Source organism: Marmota marmota, unplaced genomic scaffold (genome assembly GCF_001458135.2).
Source record: "Marmota marmota marmota unplaced genomic scaffold, marMar, whole genome shotgun sequence".
NCBI classification, from domain to species: domain Eukaryota; kingdom Metazoa; phylum Chordata; class Mammalia; order Rodentia; family Sciuridae; genus Marmota; species Marmota marmota.
In genome coordinates this window covers 27,586,968-27,599,856 of record NW_026000019.1, presented here as the reverse complement: position 1 = coordinate 27,599,856, position 12,889 = coordinate 27,586,968, and the positions used below count along the sequence as shown (strand labels likewise).

At 43.5% G+C, this 12,889-nt stretch overlaps 1 protein-coding gene across 1 annotated transcript; it reads right to left on the bottom strand.

Annotated features, from left to right (window-relative positions):
* Window positions 1-1,902: 1,902 nt before the first annotated feature.
* On the bottom strand, window positions 1,903-11,871 carry LOC107147498 (intelectin-2-like; the record flags this gene model as incomplete). Its single annotated transcript, XM_015491996.2, has 5 exons — window positions 1,903-2,180; window positions 7,333-7,436; window positions 10,007-10,127; window positions 10,650-10,808; window positions 11,572-11,871. Coding segments are annotated over 5 exons (837 nt in total), but the record flags the coding sequence as incomplete, so codon positions are not given.
* Between the last annotated feature and the right edge of the window lie 1,018 nt (window positions 11,872-12,889).

Genomic DNA, 12,889 nt, shown 5'->3' with positions numbered 1-12,889 from the left:
GTTTTGAGACAGGGTCCCACTAAGTTTCTGAGGCTGGCCTCAAGCTTGTGACCCTCCTGCCTCTGCCTCCCCAGATGCTGGGATTACAGGCATGTGGCACCACGCCCTGCCAGATGCACAAAATGTTTAATTCTCATGAAGGCTGATTAGTCCTTTCCTTCTTTAGTTGCCTGTGTCATTGGTAACAAGTCTGAGGAATCATTGCCAAACTCACTACTATGAAGACTTTGACCTGTTTTGATCTAAGAGTTTTATAGTTGTCGGTCTTACGTGTAGATTACGGATCCATTTTGAGCGAATTTCTGTGTGTGTGCTGTTAGGCAAGGGTCTAGTTTCTTTTGTTTTTTATTTTTATTTTTATTTTTTTAATTTTTATTTATTTTTATTGTTTAATTTTCGGCGGACACAACATCTTTGTTGGTATGTGGTGCTGAGGATCGAACCCGGGATGCACGCATGCCAGGCGAGCGCGCTACCGCTTGAGCCACACCCCCAGCCCATGGGTCTAGTTTCATTCTTTTGCCTGTGGATATCCTCTTTTCCCAGCACCATTGGTCAAAAAAAGGTCCTCTTCCCATTGAATGGTCCTGGCAACCTGGTTCCAAGTCATTTGACCATAATGTGAGGGCTCATTTCTGAGTTCTCTGGTCTATTCCATTAGTCTCTGTGCCTGTCTTTATGCCAGTAGCATATGGTTTTGATCACTGTAGCTTTGTAGCACATTTTGAAATCAGGAGGCGTGGACTTTGAAATTAATTACCAAGAGTAACTAAACTATTTTCCTGGATTCTATGAGCCACTCTAGCAAATTATTGAACCCAAGAAGGATGTCTCCCAGCCAGAGAGGAATGATTGACACATAGAGTAGTGGAGATAAGGAAAGGCTGATTATAAACATGGTGGCATTCTAGAGGAAAACACAATAAAATGCCAAATATTTAACCAAGGGCCCAAACTGATGTCATCCCATCCTACCTGTACTGATAACCCAGTGGGGATGATTGGGTCACTTGGCCCCTTTTGAACAAGGCTCTGAAGATGGGATCCCAGGAGGGTTAGCCACTACCCTAGGAGAGGCATCCTCAGAGGCCTGCCAGCCCCATCCTTCCCTAAGGAGAATACCACCACCAAGGCTGTCAGACACCAGATATGGATATTGGGTGTCTTTGTCACACACCCAATCCCCCACACAAAAAGACTATTTTCTTCCTTAGGAGTTTCAGGTAGAGGATGCAAATTGAGCAGTCCATATGGGTAAGGTAAGAAGGAGCAGGACAAAAAGCCTCCTCCCTGCCCTTTACTCCTCTGGCTATTTTAAAGGGTTACCTGAAGGGTGTTGGGGGATGTCATATTCCCCTGTCAGGATTCCTAAGCCCTAAAGTCCAAAAGTGGTAAAAGTAGAATAGTTCAGAGCAATAGACAGTCTTTTGGAATCTCCTGCAGTGCTTTACTCCCTATATAAAAAGATCCTGTGTTAATTCAGGAATACTCAGAGGTGAAGTAACGGGATTGTGAGCACTGTAACTAATCAGTCCATCCTAGTCTGTATGAACTGACTGGGCAGTAACTGTAGGTAGGAGGGGCATGGCTGGAGGAGGTGGGTCACTGGGGTCTAGTGACCCTAGAAGGATCTTCTTCCCAGAGTCCCCTTCCTACTCTATTCGCTCTCACACGTGTGTCTCCCCCCCCTCCCCCCACCTTCTGCCATAAGTGGAGTAACTTCCCTCCACCACACCTTCCATCATGATGTTCTACCTCACCTTGGGCCCAAAGCAATGGACTTGATCCACCAGGGACTGAATCTGTGAAACCATGAGCCAAAATAAATTTTTCTCCTCTAAGTTGTTCTTGACAGATATTTTGGTCTCAGGGATGCAAAGTCAAATAACACAAACACCAATCCCTGAATTAGTATGATTTATTCTTCATTCCTCTACTACTAACATTCTAGTTCCTGGGCAATTGGTTCTCCATCCTTGGGACCGCATCCCTGGGAGAAGAGCTCTGGGTCCCATAGTCTGAAGTTCTCAACGATAGAAGAGAAGCACAGCTGCCTCTGTTATCTCCCGGCTGTTGCTGAAATGCACCTGAGTTCCATATCCATCTGCGTCAAAAGCAGAGAAGTCTCCACACTGCTTGGGATTACTCTCTGGGAAGTATCCTCCTCCACCAATGCAGTGCTAGGAAACAAGGAGAGAAAGAGGTGGTGATGAGAGGTCTGCTGGTGAGCCCAAAGACCTTCATAGCCAGGGGAAAATGTGGTCCTCCTCAATTCTCCATTGGCAGTGTTGATCTATTTCTCCCATGAAAACTTCTTAATCTTCAGCTTTAGTGACACACCATCTCCTCCTGACTTTCCTTCAACTTTTCTGCACATTCCTTCTCAGATCCCCTGGCTGGACTCTTCCTTCATGAAATCCCTAAGTGCTACTCCCTTGAAGGGGGACACATTTCCCTCTCCTTTATAGGATTCTGATCCTCTTTGGCTACAGTTTTAATTGCCGGGAGCTGCTACATAGGAGATGCGCACATACTGTTAGCCTTGGGCGATGGAGGTGTGGAATTGGCTTCTGGTGTGTACAAAGCAAGTGGACCTCACCTCCACTCAGCAGGGGAATGAAGCTCTGGAGATGGGTGTCCCCCAATGAGACTAGGCTATACCCCCCTGAAACCCAATCACTTTCCTCATCTGGTGGAACTTTCTCAAGACTCCTCCTCAATAATTAGGGCTTCAGAACATGCTCCCCTCTCTCTTTTTGTCTGCCTCTATTGCTTCCCTTGTGGGAGTTGGGGCTGAGGAACCATTGCTGAACCCCAAGAAAAGGCTACTTTCTGTGTCTGTGTGATTATGTAATAACCAGCCCAATTCACCTGGAGTGACCCTGACTGATTTAGTTGCATGTTGCAACAACTAACAATTCACTGATGGCCCCAAAGCTCTATCCCCAGTCCATTTGTTTCTTGGGCTCAAACTCTATCACTGGGACCTCTCTGAAGGCACTTCAAGCTCCCCCCAACCAAAACACAGTTAATTACATCCAGATGTCATTTAACAATGGGGACACTTTCTGAGAAATGCATCTTTGGGCAATTTTGACACTGTGTGAACATGATAGTGTATTTACACAAACTAAGATGACCATGGTGTCACAGGTAATATAATCTCCTGGGACCTCTGTCATATTTGCAGTCTGTCATTGATCAAAATATTGTTATGCAGCAGTGTATGACTGTGTATCCTTCATTGACCCCAAACCTGTTCATCATCCAGAAACCCTAACTTAATAAATGATATTCTCTTACCCAAATGAAAATGATGAGTTCATTCTAGATTTGTTGTCTTTATATCATCTGTGTTCAACTGGACATAAGTTTATAATCTTTGGAATTCATCAGTATCTCCTGTTCCTCCTGTCAGCACTCCCCTATTTCAGGCCTGAACTATTGCAACCACCTCAATATTGGTCTCCTGGTCCTTAATCTCATCTCATTAGAATCTGTCACCACTTTGCTACCAGCATGATTGTCACAAAAATGATCAAGTTGATCTTCCCTTAGTACTTTATTGGCTCCCATCATCTATAGAATAAAGTTCAAAATCATTGGTGTGATGTGAGGTCCCTTCCTAATCCAGTCCTTGTCACTACCCCCCATACATCTCATGCACCAAAACTGCAAAACAGCTTGCTGCCCCCTTAATGCCACATGCCCTCTGAAACACTGATGATTCTGAATACATTATTCATTCAACATAAATTGCACTCATATTCATGAAGTTCTATCTATGCATCTCTCAAGAGTCATCACAGAAGTTACCTTTCCTGCAATCATTTCCCAGACACCCCCATCAGAGTTAGGTGTTCTTGTAGGCCCTCATTGTTTGTTGTTGTTGTTGTGTTGTTTTATTTTGTCTTATTTTTGGTGCTGAGGGTTGAACCTCAGAAGATGGAAAGATTTCCCATGCTCCTGGATAGGCAGAATTAATATTGTCCAAATGGCCACACTACTAAAAGCATTATAGAGATTTAATGCAATTCCTATTGAAATCCCAATGACATTCTTCATAGAAATAGAAAAAGCAATCATGAAATTTATTTGGAAAAATAAGAGACCCTAAATAGCTAAAGCAATCCTTAACAAGAAAAGTGAAGTAGACCTTAAACTATACTACAGAACTATAGTAACAAAAACGGCATGATATTAGCACAAAAATAGATTTGAAGACCAATGGTACAGAATAGAAGATACAGAGACAAACCCACATAAATATGGTTATCTCATACTAGACAAGGGTGCCAAAAAAATTCACTGGAGAAAAGATAGCCCATTCAACAAATGGTGCTGGCAAAACTGGAAATCCATATGTAACAAAATTAAACCTCTATCTCTCATCCTGCACAAAAATCAACTCAAAGTGGATCAAAGACTTAGGCACTAGAATGGAGACCCTACGCCTAAGAGAAGAAAAAATAGTCCCAAATCTTCACCACGTTAGCCTAGGATCTGACTTCCTTAACAAGTCTATTAGAGTGCAAGAAATAAAATTAATAATCAATAAATGGGATGGATTCAAATTAAAAAGCTTCTTCTCAGCAAAGAAATATTTAATAACGTGAGGAGAGAGCATACAGATTGGGAGAAAATCTTTACCACATGCACCTCTGGTAAAGTATTAATCTCTAGGATATATAAAGAGCTCAAAAACTTAACACCAAAAAACAAATAACCCAATCAATAAATGGGCTAAGGAACTAAACAGACACTTCACAGAAGAGATACAATTGATCAACAAATATATGAAAAAGTGTTCAACATCTGTAGCAATTAGAGAAATACAAATCAAAAGTACTCTAAGATTGCATCTCACTCCTTTCAGAATGGCAATCATCAAGAGTACAGGCAACAATAAATATTGATGAGGATGTGGTGAAAAGGTGCACTCATACATTGCTGTTGGGACTGCAAATTGGTGCAACCACTATGGAAAGCAGTATGGAGATTCCTCAGAACCACCATTTGACCCAGCTATCCTACTCCTCAGTTTACACCCAAAGGACTTAAAATCAGCATACTACAGTGACACAGCCACGTCAATGTTTACAGCAGCTCAATTCACAATAGCTAGACTATGGAGCCAACCTAGGTGTCCCTCAATAGATGAATGGATAAAGAAAATATGGTGTATAAACTCAATGGAATATTACTCAGCTTTAAATAAGAGTAAAATTATGGCATTTGGCAGTAATTGGTTGGAGTTGGAGAATATCATGCTAAGCTAAATAAGCCAATCCCACAAAACCAAAGGCCGAATGTTTTCTCTAATATGTGGATGCTAATTCACAATAAGGCAGGGCCACTAACATTTCCTTAGATTAGGCAGAGGGAAGTGATGGGAGAGGAGGGGAGGGGATGTGCGGACAGGAAAAATAGTAGAAGGAAACCGTCATTATTACTGTTGGTATATATGTGACTACATGAGAAATTATATCCCTTCTATATATGATATATCAAAGTGCATAAATGCATTCTACTGTCATGTAAAACTAATTAAAAACAAATAATTTTTAATCAATAATTATGAAAATTATTACTAATTTCTATATATCAATTATATTTACTTCCTAAGAATGTGAATCTTTAAAGTGCAAGATTTAAGAGAACATTTAATCAAAACCAGAGTTCTCCAAATTAAAGCTGTATGATAATTCAAAATATAAAAATAACAAATTAAAAATTCATTTATATAGTTCAGGGTTCTCTGACTGGACCTATTACCAATAACATATATTGTAACACTTATATGGTACTCTCTACACTGGAAAGTAAACTTGGTTGTATTTTCAAAGGACAATTGAGAGATATGACTTGTTTAGAGGGTACTATTATAAGATATAAAGATATTTTAAGACCGTCTCTCAAGAAGGGATTGGAAGTTCTCTTAATTTGTCCATTTTGCATTCTAGATATAACATTAAAATGGATCAACTAGCCTACATACTATAAAATTATTAAATGATCAGGGAAAGTGCTTCATTTTCATTTGTTATTAGGTCTAATCTCAATCACTCTCATGAAACAAGGCCTTAATAAATCACCTATTAAGGAAAAGAAATTAAGGAGACCCCCCTCCCCAACTTAATACAGATAAGAAAGAAATCAGGGAGATTTTCGGAAGATCCAAATACATATATTGAAATATTTTAGAACTTATGCCAGATGTTTGACCTCACCTAGAAAGATATTATGCTATTACTTAGCTAAACTTTAGCCTCCAATGAGGAGGCCACCCTAAAAGCAGTTTGGGGAAAACCTACATCTTGCTCATGCCCCAATAGCACAAACTCTCAGCTTCAAAAGGCTTTCGAGGGTTGTTCCTGAATATAATCCTTACCGTAACTCCAGGTAACAGAATGTTTTACCCCAAAGGCTGAGCATACAGCAATGTACATTTGAAACCTCAAACCTTATTATTGGTCCTAAACAGCACAGGATGCCTGTGCCTGTACAGGAGGTCCTAAAGCCCTGGTGCCTGAGACTCAGCAAGGAGGAAGGAAAGTCACATTCTCATATTGATATATGTACATGCTCACATAAAGATGAGTACTCTAGATGTTAATTTTTCCAGTATTAATGTTATATTTGCAATAGCCTTATGACCTCAACACAAGGAAATATTTCTTTAAGAAAGCAGAAGTTGAGTGGACACGGTGGCACATGCATATAATTCTAGTGACTCAGGAGGCTGCAACATGAGGATAGCAGGTTCAAGGCCAGCCTCAGCAACTTAGCAAGACCATGTCTCAAAATAAAAAGGGGATGTAGCTCACCAATAGAGCATCCTTAGATACACTCTTGTGTATAAGATAAAAAAAGGAAAGAAAGAAAAGAAGGAAGGAAGGAAGGAAGAAGAAAGCAAGCCAAAGCATACTAACTATAAACTAAAAACATTGATAAAATGGACCCCATTCAAATTCTGCTCATATGGCACCATTAAAAGAGTAACCAATATGTAGAAACTAAAGAGAAAAAGGGGAAAGTGGGGCATCTCATGAAAATAGAGGACAGACCAGTAGAAAAGAGGAAGGACTAGGATAAGAGGAGGAGAGAAAAAGACAAAGTGAAAAGTGGTCAAATTATGTCTTGTGAGTGTAGGAATATGTAGCACCAAGGCCAACTGGAATGTATAAACACACCAAGAAAAATGGAAAAAGGAGAGTAAAGAGACTAAGTGGGGAAGAGAGCGATTTAGATACACATGGCACATCCCACACAGGCAGGCACATGCCCCCCGACCCACGCATGTGTGCAGGCTGCTGTCTCCCAGAAACTCACGTGCTCCGTGTTGCAGCCAGTGACTCTCATCCCAGCACACAGAGCGTTGGCTGCTTTTTCATTATTAAACACCCTGAACTGGACAAATCCTGCAACAAATTCTCCTGAAAAAGAAGATGCAAACAAGAGCCAAGTATTAAAAAGAGTGACTAGAGCAGGACACAGCGGCGCACATCTGCAATCCCAGCAGCTCAGGAAGTTGAGGCAGGAGGATCCCAAGTTCAACACCAGCACACCAATGTAGTGAGACCATCAGTAATTTCGTGAGATCTTATCTCAAAATTAAAAATTAAAAAAAGACTGGACCTGTAGTTCAGTGACAAAGTGCTCCTGGGATCGATTCCCAGTATTAAATAATAATAATAACAACAACAACTAGAAGCATTTTCTGTTTTAACCAGATGAAGATGCCCTAAGCCAAAAGTTTAGGCTACAGCCAAACATCAAAGCCCCACACCCTTTTGGCCAGTGGTTGATGCATCCCAGCCCTGACCTTGACCTGAGGGAACCTCTGTCATCTGGAGTAAGAGGCTGGAACTCACAGAAGACTTGTTTTCCTAAAGATTGTGGGAGAAATTAGACTGTTCAGAAAGCTCACTAGGCCCACCATGGTGGTGCAGCCTGTAATGTCAGTGACTCAGGAGGCTGAGGCATGAGGATGGTCAATTCTAAGCCAGCCTCAGCAACTTAGTGATACCCTGTCTCAAAAAAATAAATAAATAAAAAGAGCTGGAGAGATAGCTCAGTAGTAAAATACCCTTGGGCTCAATCCCCAATACCACTAAATAAAAAGAAAATAGAAAGAAAGATCGCTATGTAAAGTTGAGCAGGTTAAGCGATTGTCAGATGCAGCCACCTGTTGCAGTTGACACCCATCTCAGCCAGTGACCATGGGCTTGTCTTCCCAGCATCACCTGCCTTCCCACTGTCATTAAAGTCAAAGCAAACAGTAGGGCGCAGCAACCAGTGTGGCCAAACTAGAAGGTTCCAGCAAGGGGTGAAGGGAGATAAGAAAAATAAAGACTCACACACACACATATGATTTTGAAGATAAAGCTGGGGTCGGGTGGAGTGCTGCTCTCTGATGGAGAAGCAGGTCTGAAGAGTTACTCCAGCAATCTCCATTTATATATGTCTCATTATCAGGTTAAAGACTCTGCGTGAATTATTCTTTGTATTCAGGAAAGTTAAAGGACTAGAAACACTTATGCAGCTTTTCCACAGCTGCAATGTGCAATGTTAGGAGCTTTGTGGAGTGCTTGAGAAAGTCTATTTATAAAGGTACTATTAAGAGGACAGGCTCGGGAGTCACAGAGCTGGTGAAAACATTGTGTAGTCAGCAAGAGAGTTCCTCTATTCCCGGGAGCTGTGTGCCTGAGATCACTGTGGAAGCTGATAAGACAGAGCCTCCTCATGCAGGGCATTCCCACAACAGCTAAGCATCCAGTGCCCTGGCACAGAAACATTCCAAGGCACCAGGCATGCCACAGTCATGAGGTTATCAGAGACTCCCAATCTCAGTCACTGCTCTCCCATACTGTCACTGCTCTCCACAGTAGAAGAGTGGTAGCTCAGTGGTAGGGCTCTTGCCTAGCATGTGTGAAGCACTGGGCTCAAATCTCAGCACCACATATATAAATAAATAACACGAAGGCCCATTAACAAACATACAAAAATTTTTTTAAAGGCAATGGCTTTTGATTTTCTGATCCGAGACTTAATTTCTGTGGTTTTATTATACTGAAAAAAAGTCTTTTTTTTTTTTTTTAGAGTAGGGGGTATCAGGGATTGAACTCAGAAGCACTTGAACTCTGAACCACATCCGCAGCCCAATTATGTATTTTATTTAGGAACAGGGTCTCAGTGAGTTGCTTAGTGCCTCACTTTTAAGAAAATTAATAGCTATCCTTCAAAATAAAAATAAATCTTCACTGGATTCAGTGTTGCATATCTGTAATCCCAGTGATTCTAAAAGCTGAGGAAGGAGGATCATGAGTTCAAAGTCAGCCTCAGAAAGTTAGCAAGGCCTCACTCAGTGAGACCCTGTGTCTAAATAAAGTATTTAAAAGGGCTGGGGGTGTGGCTCAGTGGTTAAGTGCCCCTGGTTCAATCCCCAGGACCAGAATAAACAAATACATAAATAAAAATAAATCTTCCTCACCACTTTGCTAGTTCTTTCCTGTAAACATTAGCCTTTGCCTTTTCTTAACTATTATAAGAGGCTGCACAGGGAGGTATTTAGGAAGGCTGGGTTTATGCCCTATAAAATGGAGAAAATTGTAATCCTAACCGCATAATTTTCTTGTATGTAATGACACAGAATCATGTCAAATTCCTAGGAATGAGTCTGACATATTATAACAGCTCAATAAGAGAATACTAGCTTTTGGTTTTTTGGTGGTGGTACTGGGGATTGAATGCAGGGCTGCTCTGGCACTGAGCCACATCCCCAACCCATTTTATTATTTATGTTGAGACAGGGTCTTTCTAGGTTATTGAGGCTGGCCTCAAACTTGCAATCCTCCTGCCTCAAGCCTCCAGAGTAGCTGGGATGACAAGTATACACCTCTGACCCTGTCTAGCAGTTCTTTATCATTGTTATTTACCCTCTTTCCCTCTTTCACCAAGAGTTCAAGAAAGGACTTCTGATTGGACTTTGGGAGCAAACACTCACTTTGTCCATTAGGTGAGTAGTAAGATGCGGTTTTCGGAGCATCACCAAAGTCGTAGATAACAGGTATTGCTGGGCCATTGTCATTCCAACATTTCCCTAATCCATACTTCACTGGGTATTTCTGCAGGAACCAAAAGGAAAAGTTTTGTAAGGACAGTAGATAAGCCGCCATTTTGGACAGGAAAGGGATCCCCTCCAGTCAACTGTCATTACTCAGAAACCAGTCTTAATAATGACGACTCCTTCTCCCCATAGCAGGATCTCCCCAAGAGTCCCAAGTCCTCTGTGTCTCTTCCTCTTTCTTCCCTCTCTTCTCTCCCTTAGGCCTCTTCCCTTGCCCTAAGCTGGGATATCGCCATCTATCTGAGCTGGTGACTCATGCTGGGTTCACAAAATCTGACTATTCCAATAACTTAAGAAAATGACAAAGAAATCATGCAAACACACAGATGTACCTGTGCTCACACACACCCACTTGTGGTTTCTGGGATATGCATGATATTGCAGTGAACTCATTAAAATATCACTCAAATAGAAGTGGCTTTGATTTTCCCAGCCACTCAATCATGACATGGCTCCAGAGAGCTGATTTGTCTCCCGACCCCATATATTTAAGTGCTCCCCAGCCAGCAGCCCTGTGTACCTGGTAGAGGCCGAACAGATTATGTCCCAAACGCTCAAAGAAGCCAGTTGTGGTGCGGTACCTCAGCAGAGAGCTGTTCCGCCAGTTCTTCATGGGGCTATTGTTGGGCACATGCCAGATGCCCAGGTCCGCAGCTTGAATGTCATAGTAGCCAGGGTTCTGGAAAGCAACCAACACTGAGACTGACCAGCCCAGAATGTCCCACAGGGGCAAAAGACACACATGGGCTCCCTCAACTGAGCTGACAGTCCTGGGCTCCAGGTGGACAGATAGCCAGCCGTGCTCACACACACACTCACTTTCAGCAGATCATGCCTGACCACCACCCCGCTGCCTAATGGCCTTGTGGGAGGAAGCTGGGATATTGCCATCTATCCAAGCTGGTGACCCATGCTGGGTTCACAGAATCTGAGTATTTCAATAACTTAAGAAAATGACAAAGAAAGCATGCAAACACACAGATGTACCTTTTCAAAATCAGGGGGTGGCTCTGTGATCTTAGGGGTCCGTGGAAAGAGAGAGAGACACTAGAATTCTTTATTCTTATATAGGGGACACACAAGGGGAGATTCCATGGAACATTCTATCCCAAAAAGGGCAAAGGGGTAGGATTAGAAAGGAAGAGGAGTGTGTAATTCAGCTCCATCAGGTGACACCAACCCCTGGAGCCACACCTTCCTTATCCCAATGGAGGTGAAGCCCAATGTATTGCGGGGTGCAATAACTGTTCAGTACCCCTTTACTCAGGACTTAAGGGTGTGCACATAGCTTCTGTTCAGAGAGGCTCCCGACACTGGGATGCAAGACATTAATTATTTCTCTTCTGCTCCAGCCCCATGTCTGCAGCCCCCCTCCCAACCCACCTCCTGCATGCTGTGGCCCAGCCACACTCAGGTCCTCACCCTTTCCCAGTGGCACCCACCTTGTAGTCGTCACTGGTGGCCGCCTCTGCAGACCCGAAGGTGTTGTAATTGGCCCAGTTGCCGTCCCCCTCTGGGTAGTCTGCTCTGTTGCCCTGCTGGCTGGACCACCGATCGCCCACCGTGCACTTCCCAGCCATGTTGTTCTCGTGCACACTGGCCACCAGGGTCCAGCCACCACCCGCAGAGGCCATGTCACAGAAGGTCTGGTAGACGGCACCATTCTTGGCCCGGAGGAAATACAGGCCATCTGTGGAGAGAACCAGCCCAGAGCCTCCCTGTCTGGGAGCTCCTGGTCCATCTCAGTCCTAAGACCAGAATGCCCTGGGAAGCTAAAAGTGTATTCTGAAGGTTCTCACACTGTTCACTTATCTCCATGGGGAGAATAAGAATCCTCAATGGGTATCTCGTGTTTCTTCCCTTCTAAAGCAGAGGTGTTGACCACCATTGTTCTGTGCTCTTAGTCACACAGGTGACACACACCATCTGGCAGCGGAGTCCTGCTTTGTCAGGCACACCAGAGGGTGTAACGGTGTGTCACCAGACTTTTGGGGTACATCAGACCTCACAGTCCTTCCCTGCCTCATGCCCTCCCACCTCAATCTGATGATCCATCACCCCCAGACACATATTATCCTTCAAGGCTCTCCTTAAACTTCTCTGAGACCTCTTCCCTAAGACTCCCACCAGACAAAGCTGATGACTTCCTCCTTTGTCCTCCCACTCTGCATTGTCCTAACACTAATTCTTCTCAAAGAATTTATAAATCACATAGAGAAAGATAGTTTAGAGAGTGCCTCCCTCTGGACAGGAGAGGCCAGAAATCCTCATGAAGCCTCATCTCAGCAGAGATCAGAATGAGGCCCCTGGACTTCTCAGAGCACATGCCTCCTGCGCTTTAATGTGGGACTCAGATTCCCCAAGTTCAGAGTGGGTCTCTTCTCCACAACCTGCAGGAGGCTGGTCCCTGAGAGCACCTGGCACATTTCTCCCTTGGCCCCAGAGGCAGCTCACTTAGATCTTACCAGAAAGCCAGTGATTCCCCACAAGCCATGGCAACTTGGGAAGCTTGTGAGGGGCTCCTACGTGGTCATTCCTCCCCACCCCCCTGACTTCCATGGAAGCTGTCGCTGCTCGGCCGTCAGGACAGTTCTCATTGCCTCCCAGATTCTGAGGAGGTCTGAGGCTTTCTGCTTCATCTTACCTGTGCCCCTTAGGGTTCCGTCACAGCCTATGAGATTGCTTAGCTGCAACACAGATTGGCTCCTCAGCAACAGAGCACCCTGTGACCCACGTCACATCGTCAACCGGCCCTTTCTC